We start from the raw sequence: 19,379 nt of genomic DNA on the forward strand, positions 1-19,379 counted from the left end.
AACATTTAGGCTGTCCTCTGTCACAATGATCCCAGTTCATTCACCCCATGACAAGGAGAAATTCTGACAGACACCAAAATACATACCAGATGTAAAGGAAAGGGCTTTTTCCTGACTTCCTAAGGAAAAATAAAGTACAGAGCCAGGTATTTCAGCTGTTGTAAACATGATAAATATTAAACTGTGTCCTCAATCGATCACAGACACACAGTGGACAAGGAGTCCTGGATGAAATCCTGGCTATGCTGGAGTCAATGAAGAATTTATATTGACTTCACCAATGCTGGGATTTCACACTAGGATTCGAGGTGTTCCTGTTACTGTGTGTTTGTCATCTTCCTTGGTCAGGATAGTTGAAGATTTGGAGGAAAAAATGTATATTATTTCAGGAGGCTGCATTACTCAACACTCTGCTGAAATAGGGGAAGGTGGGTTATGGATCTTCCCTTCTCTCTCTTTCCTTCGCTCTCTCTCTGCTGTTTCTGTCCTTAGGGATATGATTTGCTCTTCTTTGTCACTTGAGAAATCAGCTATCGAAATGGAGAAATACATTCTATCAGTGTCACTAAATCCAGCAATTACAGAAGACTAAGAATGTGACAAGGTTAACTTGTTAGCATTAGAGTTTTAAGGTGTTATATTCATTCACTGTCTTCTGCAGTCCCATTGCTCATACCACTGCTGATTTTTTATGGAAAATGTGAAAATCTGACTCTTTCTTTCTAACATGCCCTAAAGCTGCACAATATAGTGGCATTTTCCAGTGAAATGTGAAAAGAAATAACTTGAGCTGGCACAAAGAAGTATTGAAAATCTAAGGAAATTGGGCAAAAACAAATTGGCAACAGCTTAGAGTGATACAGCTTAGATGATAGTTAATATTTTTGGTGTCTTGAGTCTCTTGGGCTTTGCAGTTTAATTTGAGCAAATGTTCCATTTGGCACTTCTAGTTGTACTGTAGTTCTCCAGACACTTAGGCAAATATTTACATCTCACTCATTTTGGTAGCAGAATTACAAGTCTTTGAATTATGATACATTGAGAAGTTGTGCATTTATGATATTAATATTTCTATGTCAATTGTCTTCCCTACATATTTATTTTTTTAAAAAGAAAGAAAATGTTAATAGTTCCAAAATAAGAGGCATATCTGTACCTCCTAGAATACTATCCTTCCTTTTTGTTCCAAATTCATCACAAAATTTGCTGTAATGGGCGGCTCTGGAAATCTTTGTACAGTATTTATTTGTGTAATGAAACTGGAATTTTAAATTGATTCAGACACTCCGAACAGATTGAAATTGCTGACATTTGTATAGTACCAGCAACAGTGGGCCTGCGTTCTGATTAGCACCTCAAGATTCTCCTGCAGTATTAAATAAGAGTAGTAATTGCCTATGAATGAGCAGAGTATAAAGCAGGAGATACAGATATGGCTTCCTATGACCTGTGTGCATTATGCCTCAAATCCCTTAATCAGATTTGTGCCAGTTGATTCTTACATCCACAGAAATTCAGCTGGAGGATCAGGGCCTAAAGTAGTAAAAAATCAATTAATACGACTTTCTAATTTGTGCAGTTGACAAAAACGCATATAAATAGGGAACATTTTTCTACTTAAGAGGGCCGCACTGAAAGATTTTTAATTGGATTTTCATTGTGATTGACAGCACTTGATTATGACAGTAACTTTATTTGGCTGGACTGTTATAGCCCTCTTGTTCGGATTTTTTCCATCAAAGCTCTTTTTTATCCGCTGAATTCCCAGCGGAGCAGCAGTGGCTGTGAAAGAGCCTTTTAGCACCTTTGTTGCAGCCATCCCTGGTGATGATTGGACCCAGCTGGTAGCAGATAAGAAAATGTCCCTCTCACAAAGAGGTTGCATCTCCCGTCCCCATGGCTTCAATAATTTTAAGAGCCCCAGAAACCTGTTGAGGATTAGAAGTAGCTTTAGATGTGAAATGAGTGTTAAGTATTAGTAATCGGGAGATTAGGGCCCCGGGGACAATGGGAGATAAACAACTGCAATTAAGGCAAATCTGCCAGAGTAAACAAAATTTAGCAGAAACAGATGCCCTAACCATTTTGGGGGATTGATTGGAGGGCACCGAGGAATCGATTTTTGTCTTGTTTACACTTTCAAACCCCTGTGATAAACTGGGAGGCTAAATATTTCATACAGCCTGATTTTAGTTAATTTTTTTCCAGCTCCTCACAGTAGGTCTGCTCTCTTCTAACAGTGACCAGGCCTGAGTTTATTCAGCGTTCACAGGGAGCAGCTAATTGTCTATGAAGGGCCCCTGTGTTTAAATGGGCTTGACAGGAATTTAAATTTTGTTTCAATCAACCTCTGCGCTCACAGCCTGCTCCAGTTTCTAATTTTTAAATTAAACATGATTTTTTGAAGCCGCGGCCTCTCCTCTGGAAGCGGCTGCCCGCGCTCCCGCCGAAGGCAGCTGCCGCAGAGCGGGAAGCGCGCGGGTTTATTAAGGCCGTAACGGCAAAGCGCGACGAGCCGAGGCCCTGGAAAAGTTCATTGTCCCATAAACACACATCTGCCCCTTCCAGTTTAATGGGGGATGCTGGGGTGGATGCTCAGCTGGTGTAGGCCGGAACGGCTCCACCAGTGCCTGCCTGCGCCATGGGGAGCGCGGCCCTGCCGGCATCGGAGCCGAGCTTGGCTCCCAGTGGGGTCTGGGGGAAGTGGTCGAGATGGCCTTGGTCGTTTGCACACTGACCTTGTGTGGAATTCAAATGATTTTTTTTTTTTTTTTTTTTGCCAAGCCAACTAGTGGTTATTTATTTTATGGCCTTCCCTGTATTTTTAGTAGGGTTCCATACATTTATTGACACATAGTTTTGTACCTGGTCGTCAGCTCCTGACGCAGCATGGTTAGACTGTATGTTTGTGCTTCAACATTTAATACTTGCTCTATTTATTCTTTTTACTGAAACCCGGCAAACATAGCCGTGTTATTTTGCGCTAGATAGTGTTTAGGCATGTAATGGGATATGATCTTATGGAGTACTTTTAAAAACAACCTGTTAATTTGCAGAAACTTCCCTATGCCAGTGACGTGTGGGATGGTTCATTATTCCTTTTTGTTTCCAGTCAAATCATCTTTTTTGTTTTGTTGTCATTGTTTTGGTTGTTGTTGGTGTGTATATGTACGTTCACATGTATTCACACAGCATTTTCTACTCCAAAGTTGGAGGATACTTTTCCAATTTTTTCCAACTCAGTCAGTAGAAAACAGTTTCTTTAAACTTGGAGAAAGCACATTTTTTTTCTCCCTTCTTTCCCTGTCTGGGAAATTTGTTTGAAGGAAACACTACATCAGTTTTTAGTGTTTGTCTGCTTGGTGTCAACAAGACTGTCACAGTGAGCCAAGAGCTAAAGTACCCTGCTGAGGATGCATCTGAATTAACATTAGAGTTTAGGTCAGGTGTGCATTTTGGTTTGAATCTCCACATCTTTCAGAGCTACTGCACTTCCATTCTCATCACAGATGGGTCTTGAAGCTCATGAATCGAATCAATTTAAAATGAAACCAAAGCAGAAGATGTGCTCCAGGCACATACCTCATGTGCTCCAGCTACTAATAGGCACTGCATCCATAGACCAGACCAGAGCTGGTCAAAAGTAAAACCTCTTCCATCCCTGAAACACTGCACCAACCATTTCACTCTGCAGATCTGCTTCTGTTGTCGACAGCTTGCTAATGTTGACATACTCTATCAGCCTTGGGCCACTCTCTCTATTCCTCTTCTACAGCTCTTCTTAACCTCAGCAACACTTGCAAAAGCATGTTCCAATTATATTTCGGTTGCCTTAGTTTTTTTTAAGAGTCATCATGAAAAATACCTTTGCTGGGAGTTAGCTCGTTTTGTTAGCTAAGCACCAAGAAGCATGCCAAGCACAGTTATTGGTTTAACGGCAAATATCAAAAGCAAAACTGCTGTAGAAAGAATGATCTGCAGATGGGTGAATAGATCTGCCTGTGCCACAGCCAAAACCAAAACTCCATTGCACATTTAAGACGAGTATGCACAACAGGAAGAACGTAGCAAAAATCAGACTCACTCATGCGCACCCTGGGGTTCTGCAGTATGGAGGAATTGAATTACAAAGTCAAGTCCGTACTACAGAAGTCAGAGGAGCTGTACTAGTTGCTGCTAACCTGATCTGAAAGAAAATCACCTCTTGACTCCGAGTCTGGTGATAAGTTGCTGTCCTGAGCGGCCGGCCCAGACACACTGGTCAGGGCTGCTTTTAGGGCCACCAGCACGTTATTTGGCTACGGCCAACATCCAGAGCTTCAGAAGAAGGTTATAAAAGGGGTTTTAATCATCATGGAAGATGTATATTACTGTTTAAAAGTGGAAATTTGGGTGTGATTTGTGCACAGCTTGTCTTCAGGTTAAGGTTTTCAGGTTTAAGTTAAGCTGTTGTTCCTCTGGATCCACCCATTGTGCTTGGAAATTGTTATTATGTAAAGACAAGTTCTGCAAATTGCAGAAGAATTTTGGTGCATCAACAAAACTACTAAACCTTCTGAAAATCATTTACCATTAATTTTATTTTATAAAAACTAAAAGTGCATTGGAAAAAGTTCATCTACATTCAGAGAAGTAACATGGAAAAAAGTGAAAGGAGTCTTCATCAGAGGAAAAAAATACATATAGGAAATTGAGCTCCAAGACTTCAGCATTTTATAGTGTTATTCATTTATCATTGTTTAGTACATTTTGTATCATCTCCTCACTATCTTAAATATTATCAGAGGGATAAAATCATTAGTGTGCTAATCTAGATAGCCGCAGTTCTAGCACTGACCTAGGCTAATCTGCCTTTGCAATTTCAAGAACTATGTTTGACTCCTCTGAAAGTAACCTTAAATTGTAGTCTTGTAAGAATTCCAGAGCTGTATCCTTCACTCCTTCTCCTAATGAGGTTATGACCAAATGCTCATTATAATTGCTTTAGACTCCTTTTAATTTTCAAGCTTATTAATCATAAGAAGAGTTATTTAAAATTGCATAAATTAATCTTAGATTAAAAGCCCATCAAAGCCTCGAAACAATTAAGAATAAGTAGGATTTCCCTGGGGCAGCAAGTTTTATTTTAATAGTGTAGTCAGGTGGATATCAGAACATTGAAGTATGGTAGTGATTAATGTATGCAAAATTTAAATGAGAGTTTTTAAATGGCAAATCTAAATCACATATTGACCTAACTGTAGGCTTTAACTGCATTGTCTGTCATATATTTAAACTGTTTAGTAATCAACATTTTAATTACAGTGTATGTTAGGGAGGCCATGCAACAAACAAAACTCACCACTTTCCGACACTCTGCGTGGAACTGTTTAGCAGGCGAGGGCCGTGCTATTAACTGCTCAGAATAAGGAATGAGGAAAGAGAGCACAAACTTCAAGGAGACTAATGATACTTGATTTTGCTTATAGGTGTATTCTTGTCCCTGCTTTATCTACACCCAGGAAAAGCCACTGATCAGTGTGGTTTCTGACCCACTTCAATACCCCCACCATACCCTAGACAAATGGGTGCTTTGTGCTCTCCAAGCCGGCAGAAGCTACAGGTGATGTCCCTGTGGGGTGGGAAATTCTGGGAAAACATTATCTTCTGGATGCTATCATCTTCTAATTGCTGAAGTCCCTCTGCCCCCCACAGCTTTGCAGATCTATATGAAGACCCCTGTCTTTTTGGCCCATGCTATGGGACATTTCGCTCTAGCAGCCAGTTGAGGACGGACTTGTGGGTGTGCTGAATTCTTTGCCAAGTGCAGTGAGAGGCAGCCCTTGCCCAGAGTAGTCAATATATAGAGGGTGGCAACTGGGGGAGAGATCTGGGCCAGTAAACACTTGGTTACCTGCTGTGGGCAAAACACATCCTAAAATCGCAAAAGTGAAGCAAGGGATGCCACAGCCAGATCATACTTCAGTAGTGTCTAGGGTCTTCCTACTCGTGTATATATCCTGTGTCTCCACGGATCAATGTGAGCATGTGGAGCCTTCAGATTTTTTACCCCACTTGAGCCTTAGAAGAGAGCGATGGAGGGAAGGCAGCTGCATGGCGCAGCCCCTGAGGAGGACTCTGACACCTTCTGTGCCTGTGAATTAACAATGTTTTGGGAGTCAGCAGTAGAGTATTGGCCTGAGGATTCCTCGCTGCTATTCCTGGCTGTGGGAGCAGAAATCGGCCTTGTGGATAGCTAGCACAGATAATTAGAACAGCGTTTAGTTTGGCTTGTCCTTGGAGGCAGAAGCTCTAGATGTAAAATCCTCCACGACTGGAGGCAGTAGTAATGAAATCCTGCGTGTGCAGAGGTCACTAGAGGGGGACGCAGGGTCAGTTTGGGGGTAATTTGGGTTGCTTGAACACTTTGTCTCTCCAGGCATCCGGGGAGGTAAAACAGCTCCAGAGCTGAGGTTTGTATTTGTCATTTTGGAGGTCTGACTTGTATTCCCACTAAAGATGGGAGTGGGCAAGAATTTCCTCTTGAATATGTGCCCTCATTTAATTATAAGAGCTGTAAATAGCATAAAAACATCAGTAGCAATCGGAGAACTAGCTGGGATGCTAACTGTGGTGCACTAGTTTACAGCCAATTTCTTATTTTCAATAATTGCAGGGCTTGCACTCCTTTAGATAGCCAGGGATGAGTTGCCAAACAGACTTTTTACAGATCAAGCCTGCCTTCAAACAGAGGGCACCTCCAGTGGAGTAAGACATGAGACATCCCAGCTGATTCAGGAGCAAAAGTGGGGTGGGGTGGAAATGGGTCACAGATGTCCTGCAAGCAGCAATGGGGCTGTGCAGAGCTGGGGCAGAGCAAGTTCTCCCAAGGTCTTAACTCCACCTGCCAGGGAAGCCTTACCCGTGTCATCAGGGGTGAGGGAAGGGCACTGATTTTTTCATTTTTTCTTAAAAGATGCCCCAGTGCTCAGAGCTGCCATGTTTTTTGCAGGAAAAGCTCTGCGTTGAGGCATCTGATGCACCGCGGAGATACTCGGTGCTGCAGAGCAGTGACACGCCGGCTCCAATATTGCCTAATAAACTGCTGCATTGTCTTTTCCCTCCCCCTTTAAAAAATGGCATCAGAATCGCGTGTTGAGCGGAGAGTGAGCTTCCCTTAAAGCAGCCTGTAGCCATCAGTAATATTTATTTTCTCTATTTGTTTTAAGCCTGTGAAGACTGTGGTTTCCTCCATACTGTCCTGATGGAGCCCTGACCAGAAAGCGTGCAATGCCCCTAGCCCTAATGTGCCATTAATGATAGGTTAATGTACAGTATAATGTTTTTTGGACTATGGGTTCATTACACTTCTGAGTGCAAGGTCCTTCTGCAGAGCGCCCAAGGTCCCATTGCATTATATCATGCAATAAAAATACCCTTTTCATATCACAGGCTAATAAACTGTATTTGAAATGCTGTCTAAGGGCACTGCCATCGTCTTGATAGTCTATGTCTGCAACAGTTGGGATCTTTTTATTATATTTTTTGTTACACTGAATTCAAATTTTTAAATGAAATGCATAATTTGTCTGTGCCTCTCCGTAATAAATGGAGCACAGTGCTTTTACTACACAATCTGGGAGGATTCCTGTAAAAGAGAGCGTGAAAAGGCTCGCGCTGGTGCAACCAACAGCAGTGCTGCCTATTTCCTAACATCCCTTGCGTAAGCGTGAAGTCCTTTAGGGTCGTTTCCAATTTGCCAGGTGTTGTGATCACGTTTGGGTGTCAGACAGTTGTTACCAGGAGGTTTTGGGCCCTGAAGTGGTGTCCCTCCTTCCTCCTCCATACCCCTCAGGTTCGTGCTGAGGTCTGTCTTTGCAGCTTGCTGCTGAGAGGCTGGCCCTGGCCGTGCAGGATCAAAAGTCAGGGCATGGCTTTTTTTTGCTGGGGAGGAGGAAGGAGGGAGGGTGTGCAGCACCCCAGGAACCTGCTGCTGCTTTCACCGCCACCAAAATCAGAGGTGGGTGCCATGGGGGCACCTGGCTGTGATCCTGGCAGTGGCATGGGCAGGACAGGCACAGCGCTGCTCGTCCCTGTGCTGCTCTGGCCAGAGCCATCCGTAAGCTCGAGGGGCCACGGGATGGCATTCCCAGGTGTCCTCCCCTTAACCTTCGTGTCCTTCTGCAGGGATGCAGCTCTCCATGCAGGTTTGAAGGGCTCACGTGCCCCTGAGTAATGAAGTGAGCCAGCCCTGATCCCAGCACGTTCTCCAGGATAGCCAGGAGCAAGTTGTGCTGCCCCAATTAACCTCTCACCGCCCAGCAGAAAAAAAATTAGGGAGGTGATGCTGGGGTTGGATCTGACCGTATTATCAAAATAAGAGCAGTGTCCCTGGGCACCGCTTGGAACTAACGTTCCTCTCTGTGTCCTCCATGTACCCCCATGTCTTCTGCTCCAGGAGATCCCACCCTGTCATTTTTGCAGATTTGCAAGGAAATAGGTGGCTCATTAGTGTTTCAAATTGGGAATCTGCTTTTTCACCATCCTGATTAAGGTCAGCAGCTGCATATGTCTTGGACCCATTAAATCAGCCTGACCCACACTTGCTTTGTGCTTGCAAAGTCCTCTGAAATCACAGGAGCATTGCTTAAACAATGTTATTTATTGTCTGCCTGTCCTGTGGCAGTGGTTATGGACCTGGGTGTAGGTCTAAACCACCGTGGTGCCATCCAGACGTGGACATTTCATAGTCAGTGGCAGAGGAACCCACGAGCAGAGCTGCCCCTGGGGGCAGGAAGCACCCCATGTGCCTGCAGCCCTGCCGAGGACACGATTCAGGGTCTGTTGCAGTAAGCTCTGTGCAGATTAATATCAAAAATGAAGATTTCTTAGGCCGGAGGAGAAAACCATGAAAGCAAATTACTGAATTTTAAGGGTAGGTAAAATTATGGAACTTTTACCCTTGAATAATGGCGATTTAATTGACTGGGCTAAATGATTGATGGCGTGTGGGCAACGAGTTCGAATTACCAGGGCTGTGTGTTCAGGGGGGCGCTGCCCTTTTAATTTCATGTCAGATATTTAAATCATTTATATCCCCCTCTGCGAGGTGCTCCCCTTCGAAAGAGTTAACCTGTCTGACGGGACACTGCAACTTGAGAAATGTACCCTTTATCAAGAGAACGAGATGAGACAAGTTCATTTAAAAAGCCTGGTTTGTCATTGTTTATCTAATTTTCAGAGTTGACACACAAAATTAGGCTGGCTGACACTCACTCTGTGGCTATCCCCAGCCCCGTCCTGCCTGACCTTTTCTGCTCCGAGCCGCCGGCAGCAGAAATCGCCGCAGGCTGTGCCCAGCCAGACCCCAGGGCTGGGGCGAGGCGGATCAGTGCCTGGCCAGGATGGGGGAGCGCTTTGGTGCTGGCTTTTGAGCGTATTTTCTGCTGCTTGGGTCTGCTGGGTGTGCTGATTGCTGAATATTCGTCACGGTGAGTATTTAAGAATTGGCATTTGCAAAAATGAAACGCGTCAAAAAACGGATGGCAGCTGCAGCAAGGTACGTGCACCACCCAAACCAAGAGAGCCATCCTGCTACTGGTAACCATCTACTGCAACAAAAAAAAAACACGTTTCAATCCTCCATGCATTCATGGAGGATTGAAACTTTATCGATGTTAGCTTTGTCGATGTTAGCTTGCAAAGCAAAGTAAATCTACGCGGGGATTTTTAAGTCCAGCAGGTTGTGTTTATTTTAGAAGGCATCGCTCACTGTTGTAGTGAGGGCTGGGATCCTTGTTTGTTGCTGAGTCGCTCAGTGACCAGAATTCACTGATAGCTGACCTCCAGTGTTGCAGCTTGCCTTGGCTTTTTTGTTTCCTGAAGTGACAGTTCATCCCCAGCCCCATCCTGCAGCCTGGGCATGCTCTGGGGCAGTGCAGCTGCATTTCTCCTCCAGCAGGTTTTTTTTTTTAAACCTTTCTTTCCCTTGTTTTTCCCTTCCCTCCTCACCTGATCTCCCTTCCCCTTCTTTCCACACTCCCCTCCAAAAAACATCTCCAGTTTAATTCGCTGCTTTCTGAGGTGCATGGTTTGGTTTGTGGGAGTTAATGGTTGCCCTTCTCTAGGTGCCTGAGAAGGGATGGAGTCAGGGACTGGATGCAGAATAGTGGCAAAACGTGGAGAACCCGACGGGGTGACCTTGTGAAGAAGTTGCGAAGAGTAGAGGAGACTGCTGCTGGTGCAACCATGGTGATTTGAGCCTTCGGAGGAAACTTTGATTGTTTTCCCCGAGACATTTCTGGATGCCGAGCTGACTACAAGTACCTCTTAGATAGTTCGTACTGCATCTCAACTTAAACGCTGCTGTGAGCAGGCCAAGGGCAGGTTTGATGGGTTCACACATTGTCCACAGTTGTGTGCTCTTTGTGTGTTTTTGTTGCAGTTGCAGGTGTGACTGCAGCAGCAAGGTGCTTCTGAGCGAGGTGTGGTCTGGTGAGGCCGGGTATTAGAGGCAGGAAAGTGATTTGGGGCCATCCGTGGACCTTGTGCACCCTGTGCTCCTTGTGACTTCCCTACTTGATGTGCCTGACCTCAACGTGCCGTGGGCTGGCTACCAAGATCTGCAAATACAGGTCCCGCTGACGCTGTAACCTTAGCTTTGGTGGAGATGTCTGTTCTCACATTCCCCATTTAAAAAAAAAAAAATCAGCAACAACAAAAAAAGAGCCTGGTAAAAACATCCCTTCAGGCTGAGAAAAACCCTCGCTAGGGCAGTATAAAAATGAGAGAAATCTAAACAGTGGTTTCGGGTGAAACTTATTTCTAGGGAGAAAAACGAGTGCGTAAAACCCAAGGCTTCAGCGGAATAACCCCGCAAAGCAAAGCAAACAGGGTGAGCAGCGTGGCGAGCTTTCCCTGCGTGCTCTGAGCAGCTGAACGGCAAGGATGTGGTGGGTGGGAGACGTCTCCTCTGCGGGGAGCCGCTCCGTCGTAAAGGAGATTCATGGGAGAAGCGGACTGTCTTGTAATAGCTTTTTTTTTAATTGCCCCAATGCATCTGCTCTTCCTCGTCTGTGGGCTCCGTTGTTTTTCCCTAGTTCTGACGGGTGTCCTTGGCTGTTGTTTTGTGTAAGAGGCAGAGCAGCTACCTCTAGGCTGTGTTGCTAATAATAATAAGCCTTTGCCTTAGTCTTGCACCTTTTGCACCCAAAAAGGTGGCGGCGTGGTGCAAACCACGCTTGCGCTGATCCTTTCAGCACTCCCACGAGAGAGCAGAATCGCGTGTTCCCTTTTAGCCATAAGGCTGCGGGAGGTGAAGCAGCCTCCTGAAGGTCAGGCTGGAAAATCTGCAGCAGCGTGGGGAGAAACCCCAGGACTCCTGCCTCCGGGTCCCAGGTCGTGCTCCCTCCCGAATTGTGCCCTAGGTAGGAATCGAGGCATATTTCAAAACCGGGAGCGTTTCAGGTTGCATTTGTTTAAATAGTGAAACCCAAATGTTTGTGGGATAGCTGCAGTAAGGAAAAAAAAACAGAGGGTGTAGTCTTGCTCCATCGTTGTTCCTGACGTTAGACATTCAAGACCAAAGCTGAAGATTTCTGGTAGCCAGGTGTTGGAAGGGAAAAGACGTTGTCCATATGCTCAGTGCCGCGAGCGTCTGTGTACTCAAATGCATCATTTGAAGATCATCCATCTTCCCTGGGTAGCAGTGAAGTGTCTGCTGCCATCCTCCGAGCTCTCGAACGGACTCTGGGACCTCTGGGCATGTTCCTTGTCCTCGGCGGGCCATTTTCCCAGCAGTGATGGGGGCCGAGCTCACACGTGTTTGCCTGCACCTGAAATTCAGAGCCCTCGAACAAACTTAGCATTGCTCCCTGAAGCCAGACGTGCCTGAAAGGAGGCTTCAAAAGAACTGAATATTGGGGGAAAAAATATCTATTTCTGTAACAGTTAAAAAGAGCGAATTTGGAGCATCGCTGTGGCTGGCAGGGGTTTGTGCTTCAGAGAAACTCATTGCCGGGGCTGTTAGGCAGCTGTCAGGGCACCAGAGGCTGTGAAACAAAACACTTGAGACGTTTGTAGCTCCTCGTGGTCCGTGTGGTGTTCCCCTGGTGGCGGACCTCCAGCTCAGCCAAGCACCTCCACCAGAGGATTGCTTCCATCTCCTCCCAGAGGTGAACTGGGCGAGCAACCCGAGTCTTACAGGTCCCAGTAAGACTCGAAGAAGGGCTCCCCACGTCTCAGACTTCTCCCAAAAACGTTGTAGCTGAGATTCCAGCCATCCCAAAGGGCTGAAGCGCCAGCGTCTCGCCCTTCCCGCGTGCGTCTTGCCGCTGAGCGGTGTGTTTTATCCCTGCGCCTCCTGCGTTCGCTGGCCCTGGCCCGCCGAGTGTTTTATTGCTTCAAGCTGGCGCTGCGAGGATTTATTGTGCTCTATTTAGCCCAGTTGCTTCTTCATTGTTCCGCTCGGTGCCATCCTACCCCGGCCGACCGCAGGCATCCCGGGCCCCGTGTCGGACCCGCTCGGTGCCGGTAATTCCCGCATGTACGTCACCGTCCCCGCGGGCTCCCCGGCAGATCGACTCCGATTCCTTTCAGGCATTGTTTGCGAGAGCCATGAAGTTTAGTGTTGCAAGAACTGAGCTGCTTTTGAGTGATTTGGAGGGAGAGGTTTTCATCATCTGTGATGGTTTCTCCTGGCGATCGCTTTCTTGCAGCCGTTTCTGTAATTGCGGTGCTTGGTTTCCTGTGGATTTTTATACTTCATTTGAGATTCAGCTGAAGATGGCGTGTTCCCATCTCTAGGAATGGGGCCAGATTGAGGCATGAGCTGCCTAAGCTGGCTGCTGAAATTGCAGGCCATATTTTTGTTTAATCCTGAGATGCTGTTCTGATTTTCGGAGGTGCCTTAACTCTTCCGCGGTGTCTGCGGTAGCCGTATAGTTTCATGGGTGAGAATATTTTATCGTCATCCCTCCTTCCATCGTACTCTGGTTCTTGCAGTAGCTTCTCCTGAAGGCCTGTTAGGGGAATGCTTAGGTGAGATTTTAATTTCTTTGTCAAATGATTGCTCCAAAGGACTTGGGCTTGCATGTGTGTGCACGCGCCATGCCTCTCCTGATGGCTGCTGAGTGCTGCAGAGGCTGGAGCCTGGTCCTGCTGCATCTGCAGGCACAGAGCTCAAGTAATTGGGGGAATTTAACACCAGGAAGGGCATCGCTTTTCCTAGATAGTTCATACAACCATCTGTGTAAGGGTGAGGTGAAGAGGAAGGTTCCTACTGGCAGAAGTCAAGGGTCTTACAAGTCCTCTGCACAAGGGATTGCATTTTGTTACTGAGCAGGAGAGTTGCACAAAGGGGCTATTAAAGAGAGAAACCTAAGAAATCGTGGACTTTAACAAACAGACGTGTGGGTTAGTGTTTTTGTCAGAATATCTTTTTATCAAAACGTGATTTTGTAGTTGAAGAGCCTCGCAGGCTGTCCAAGGAGCTGTTCCAAACCGTGGTGAGCTCAAAATGTTTTTTTAAAAAAAAGAAAACCTGATGTTTTCAAGGCATGCTGGGCTAAGGCCTCAGCAGAGTTTGGGTTCTCCCAGCCTTCCCTTTCCTGTATAAATGATGTACGTGGATAATATGGATCCAACTAAAAGTCCTCTGGCTTGAGTAGGTGTTTCATTGCATTTTTATGAATGTAACTGCAGCACGTTCCAATGCATTTTTTCCGAACATTACAAATAATGATAGAAAAACAACTATTTGGCTTTTCTTAGGAAGAGTTGTGCTTCTCTTGGCTAACTCTGCCTGTCCCCTTCTCCAGGGTCACCCGTTCATCATGCAGTACAACGACGGGAACGCCGAGGTGGTGTCCATGTGGGTGTGCAGGATGCTGGAGGAGCGGCGATCGACGCAAGGACCGCAGTGAGCTGGAGCAGCTCACGGCAGCAGCTCGTCGGGGACTAGCACAAGCAGTCCCTCGCTTCGGACTCTCAGTCTTTCTGGATCATATTTTGCTAAAAATATTTTCTAGAAGCATCAGCAAAATCTTTCAGGATGTTTGTTGATGCCTCCCTCCCTCCCATACACACACATTAAGGAATTTCCTTCACACATTTCTTTTATTGCTGAGCAATTTAATGTCCTCAGATTAATCTTCAGTTAAACTGTACACAGCCTTAAAGCAAGTATTTTTATCTATATTTTTTTGTTATTGAATGTACTGTATATTTCATGGCTCCAGAGTATTTTTTAACTGTTAGTCTTTTGCTATTGTAAGAGCGACACGCTGACTGTTTGGAGGACTTCCTAAGGAGTTGTTGGCTGTCTTCTGAGCGCAGACATCCACGAAATGCTTGTTTGAGATTGTTGTTTGTTTTTTAAGGGAAAAAAAAAAAATAAGAAAGTGTCTGGATTTGCCCATCCTGCAAGGAGGTGAGGGAATAAAAGCATGTCAGGTGTATCAGGAGTCGTGCTCTCATGTGATGGGTGATGCTCTGTGCTCCTGGGGGCTTGCTGTGAGAGCCACGCAGGGAAGGCAGCGCCCAGCCCTGTGCAGAGAGCACCCAGCCATGGCTCGGGCACCTCGGGGTGCTCCCCGTGTGCAGGAAGGTGACTGCAGCCCTTGCCACACCAACGTGGTGGCTTTGCTGAGGTGCAGAGGGAGCAACCGAGGGCAGCCCTCTCCTAAGAGGGGAGCACCGGCTGGGCACGGGGAGCTGGCAGCAGCTGTAGGGTGCTGCTGCTGCACCGTGCGAGGAGGCTGAGAAGCACAACATGGGCTCACAGCATCCCCTGACCTCGTGGGGGAAAGGACGAGGTGCAAGCAGCAGGGCTGAAGCTGGCCCCGTGCTCCCCACGTGTCCCCACTGCCTGTTTGGGGAAGGGGCTTGGTGCTGGGGGCACGAGCGAGCGTGGTGGTGGCCACCAGGAGCCGGGGAGCACCGCTCACTGCTGCTGGGCAAAGCTCCTGGCTTTGCTCTTACTGCAGAGGAAAAAAAAAAGACATGAGCATCTCTGCTGTGTTTGTCAGTCCTGCAGTGTCTGTGTGTGTTTTCACAACAGGTTGGCACCCGTTTAATCAGTCCTTGTGTTCGGATGCTTCCTGCAAAAACACAGCAGAGAAGAGGAGGGTGACAGGCAGGCTTGGGGTGTAAACAGGGGTTTAGGTCAGCAAACTGAGCACTGCTGCGACGTGGGCAGGGGAGGAGGTTGAGGGGTTTGTTTGCTTGTTTTTGCATTAGAAATAAACTTTTGCTAAAAGAAAAGCTCAGGTAATTTATTACGTACCAGCAGCCTGAAAAACACGCAGTGAAAAATTCCCACCAAAGCGCTACAAATCCTAAATGTTACTTTGGAAGCAGCCTGGAAAATATTTGTTTCCTTCCTTGGAGGGATCATTTGTCTTCTTTTGATGTATAGAGGTTGCAGGCATGAACTTATAGACTAAAGTTTGTCTTAATTGCTCTGATGTCACAACCTCCCTGGCAGATAACAGTACAATGAATGAGTCAACGGGACCGATACCTTCAGGTCCTTTTTCTAAAGTGAGACAAATTTCCTCCCTTTGAGCCAACCAGACTACAGGCAGCCCTTTCATTTATTTATCTCTAACAGTTTGCATTAGCTTTCTCTGGATAAAAAGTCTCTCCCTCAGATTTACTTAAAAAGTCAGTAAAACCAAGGCTTTTCCTCTCGCTGGCGCTGGCAGGGAGGTCGCGAGGGGAAGACGTCACCCTGAAAACCTGCGCTGGATGCCAGCTGATGGGAACGTGACAAATCTGCCGGCTAGCAGGCTGACAGTGGCATAATTCACTGGCACAGGTATTAACCTTGCTGTCTTCATCAGTGTGCTTAATCAATCCCACAATCATGGGGGAAGTTTGGGGCCTCTGTCCCATTTCCCTCCCCAAGTCCTTGAGCTCGGTCCTGGCCTCCCCTGGGTGCTCCCAGCCACGCCAGGTGGGTCCCTGCTCCTCTGGGCTCCTCTCCCTGCAGCAAGTGGGTGCTGAGCCCACACCGGTGCTCTGTGGGGTTTTGGGAGCTGGGTTAAGCCTGGTGGGGGGCACCCACGCAGACGGACAAAGGAACCCCCCCGGCGTGCACCCTGCAAGCCGCTGTGCTGCATTTCAGCCGCGGAAATCCTGCCTTGGCCGGGCTCTGCGCGCTCGCAGAGGTGACTTTGCTCTCAGCAGGATGCGCACAATGTGCTGCTGCGAGCCCAGCCCCGGGCTGCTCTGCCTCCAGCCCTGCACCAACATCATCCCAGCCCCAAAACCTGCTGCAGGAATGGGAGGTGAACAGGCAGGGAGGATTCCCCAGCCACCAGGCAGAGCTCGAGGCGCTGGGTGCTGCTGCGGGTGCTGGCTGCTGCACGTGCCCGTCCCCGTAACGTCAGTCATAGTGGTATCGGGGGGTGTTTGGGGAGCCCCCAGGCTCTGGGAAAAACTGGGCATGCCCATCGGTGCCAGGGCCTCAACTGTTCCAGTTTTCTCTGCCCCTGATCCTTGCCAGGCGCTCATCCTCTGAGACAAGCCGGGGGGGTGTTTGCCCTTACACACGGCGCAGAATTAGAAAAGATTTTGTTTCTCGTGTCCTGTGGCCAAGTCCATCCTGCTGTCAGCTTTCCAAAGGCAAAGTGGCAGCCTTTGTTTTCCGAATAACAGCCTGAAAAGCTGCCCGTGCGTGTGTGTGTGTGTCTGCGTGCACGCGTGCATCTGCCAAAGGCACCACAAAGTGGGGACTGCGGCCGGCTGCGGCTTCGAGGGCTGCGTGCGGTCCCTGTCCCATCCCTCGCCGTGGGCTTTAACGTCTGTGGGGCAGGGACAGCACCGACCGGCCGCCCCTGCAACCGAGCAATCACTGGAAACAGCGCCGAGGAGCTTCATTTGATCCTTCTGACATCAGAGAGCAAAAGCAAACCGGAGCGTGGAATCTGCGAGCAGCTCGTGGAGCTCTGTGGTCCTACAGGGAAAGTTTAACGGGAGGCAGCAAGGGGAAGGGGATGGACTGTGGGGGACCCTCTCCGTGATGCAGGGAGCCTGGGGGGCACCTCTGAAGCAAAACCTGGGTATTTGGGTCTTTGTGGGAAAAGAAAAGAAAATAATCTAACCTGCTGGCTGAGAGCGAAGGCTTGGGGCAGGAGGTCAGAGGGGAGCCACCGGCATCCAGCCCCCAGGGCTGCACCCAAGGCGCCCAGGAAGGCTTCGGCCTCAGCCAGAGAGGAAGAGGAGGGAGGAGGCAGGCGGGGGCTGCTGCAGGAGCCACGGTGGGGGGCTCAGGGGGGTCACCACCGGTGGCTGCTCCCCGCAGCGCAGGGGCCAAGGGCAGTGGAGGCACCCTCGGGCTCAGGGAATCGGAGCCGCAAATCCCGTGCCTTTGCAGGGATTTGGAAGCAGGCGGCCCCCACGCTGCTCCCTGCAAGAGCTCCGCAAGGCGCAGAGCGGCTCAGCCTCCTGGGGACAAAGCGTCTTTGTGCAGAGGCTCGTCCTGTGCTCGCACGAAGGTGTGCAGCCAGCAGACCCCGCGGGTGAGACCCCCACGGGCGAGACCCCCACTCAAGCAGCACCGCCAGCAGCCGGCCTGTGCAGGGCTTGGCACCCGACAGGCTCTGACGGTGCTGAGTTAAACGTGTCACAGACACCCCCAGCGCTTGGAGAGCCGCAGAACAACCAGCTCCGGACCCCCAGCTTCTCCAGAGGGTGCTCCAGAGGGGGCTCAGGGTCCCTCTTCTGTTGTGCGAGGTTATTTGGGGGTGGTTCTCCATTGCCTGCTGCGGTACAGGAGCAGGGCTGCAGCCTCCAGCTGCTCAGCGCCCTTTTGTCTGCTTTCCCTCGGCCCCCCCGTACCCCACACAGCTCCCCCTGCCCTGGGCAGAACCAGCACGACCCCAAAAGCCCCAGATGAGGGGGCAGCAGCAGGAGCCGGGCCCTGGGCAGCAATGGGGCTCTGTGGCACCGAGCAGGAGCCGTGCCCCGCAGCGTGGTGGCAGGGTGCTGAGTCACAGCAGTTATTTTTGGATAACCCATCCTCAGCCTCCACTGGGGACTTTTCAAGCTGGGGAGGGGGCTCACGGGGCACAAATTCGGAGGGGATCAGAGCCTGACCCCGCTCACCCGGCTTGGCGGTGCTGCAGTGCCAGGTGGGTGAAAGCCTGGTGGGGGAGGAAAAAAAAATATATATATATATATAAAAATCTCCAAATATTTTGGGCTGCAGGAGGCTGCAGAGGGAGTGCTGCGGTGTAGCTGCCCCGCGGCTGGTTTACCTCCAGGCGGTAAAGGGACGGCCATAAAGCACCGGGGTGCGCCCAGCCGGGATTTATGGGGTGAGCCTCACTGCCTACCCCAGCGGCTGCCGCTCCGCCGGTCCCCCCCGCGGCGTCCTGCAGCGAAAGTTCAAGGTTTATAAGGGGCCGCTCAGCCCCGGGGCCGCTGCATGGCAAATGGATCTCGGGGGGGTTTTGGGGCGGGGGGGGGACTTCGTGGCAGCGGAGACAAAGCTGAGGGGGAGGCGAGTCCCGTCCCGTCCCGTCCCGTCCCGTCGGGGGTCGCAGCTGCGGGGTGCTAGGGGCTCGGGAACAGCCCCGCAGCCCCCGAAAAAATGTGGGGGGGGGTCCCGAGGCAGGGCCCGGGAGGTTCGGGGGAGTCGCAGAGGTGAAGGGCAGTGATGCCGTCGGGGGGTGAAGGGGGAAGTAAAGGAGGCGAGGGGCTGAGGAGCATCAATGGGGTGCAGAAAGGGGGAATCGTGGGGGGGAAGCAGCAGAGGGGGGGTCACAGCCAGGGCGCTGGGAAGGGGTCCCGGGGGTGTCCCCGCGCCCCCCCTGCCCAGCGGGAGCTGAGCACGTCGGGGCGGGCGGAGTGTGCCCGGCCTGCAGAGAGCCGCCGCCCGCTTCCTTTGTCAATGTCCAGTAATTAAAATGTCACCGTTTAATTTTCAGGCCTCTCGGAGCAATCTTTTCCTAATAAAGAGTCTAATCGAAACGCTCCTTCCCCCCCCCCGCCTCCCCGGGAAGGGCCGCGGAAGAGGCTGTAAATGCGCAGAGCCGCTGCGGATCGATAGAGAGAAGCCCGGATTGATCGGCCTCTAAAATTAAATTTATTGGGGTCATGGTTTTATATGGTGCTGATACAACTGTTAAATGGGGAACATTCATTTCCAATAGGAGGCGTTTATTAAACTTCCACTGAATTAGACCGCCGTGATTTATGTGGCAATCTCGGCGCAGCCCTCCAGGAGAGAAGGGCCTTTCGCGGCCGGCCCCGGGTGATTATTTATTTATACACCCGTGACACGGCTCCCTAAGTTTTAACCTAAATTATCCGCCGGCCTCGCCCGCCAGCGGCACGGGCGCGGGGGTCCCGTCGGGGCGCAGCTCCCTGCCCGCAGCCCCTCGGCGGCCGCGCAC

The 19,379-nt window shown here is 49.3% G+C and overlaps 1 protein-coding gene across 1 annotated transcript in view; it reads left to right on the forward strand.

Annotated features, from left to right (window-relative positions):
- The window catches only part of MAP2K5 (mitogen-activated protein kinase kinase 5), a 127,060-nt gene extending 112,625 nt beyond the window's left edge, over positions 1 to 14,435 (forward strand). The window contains exon 22 of the mRNA XM_082769607.1: positions 13,797 to 14,435. Within this exon, the coding sequence (XP_082625733.1) occupies positions 13,797 to 13,901 (105 nt within the window). The 3' untranslated portion in view covers positions 13,902 to 14,435. The remainder of the gene's footprint in view (positions 1 to 13,796) is intronic.
- Positions 14,436 to 19,379: the final 4,944 nt, after the last annotated feature.

The sequence above is a fragment of the Aythya marila genome (assembly GCF_965140915.1).
Source record: "Aythya marila genome assembly, chromosome: 11".
In the NCBI taxonomy this organism is placed as follows: domain Eukaryota; kingdom Metazoa; phylum Chordata; class Aves; order Anseriformes; family Anatidae; genus Aythya; species Aythya marila.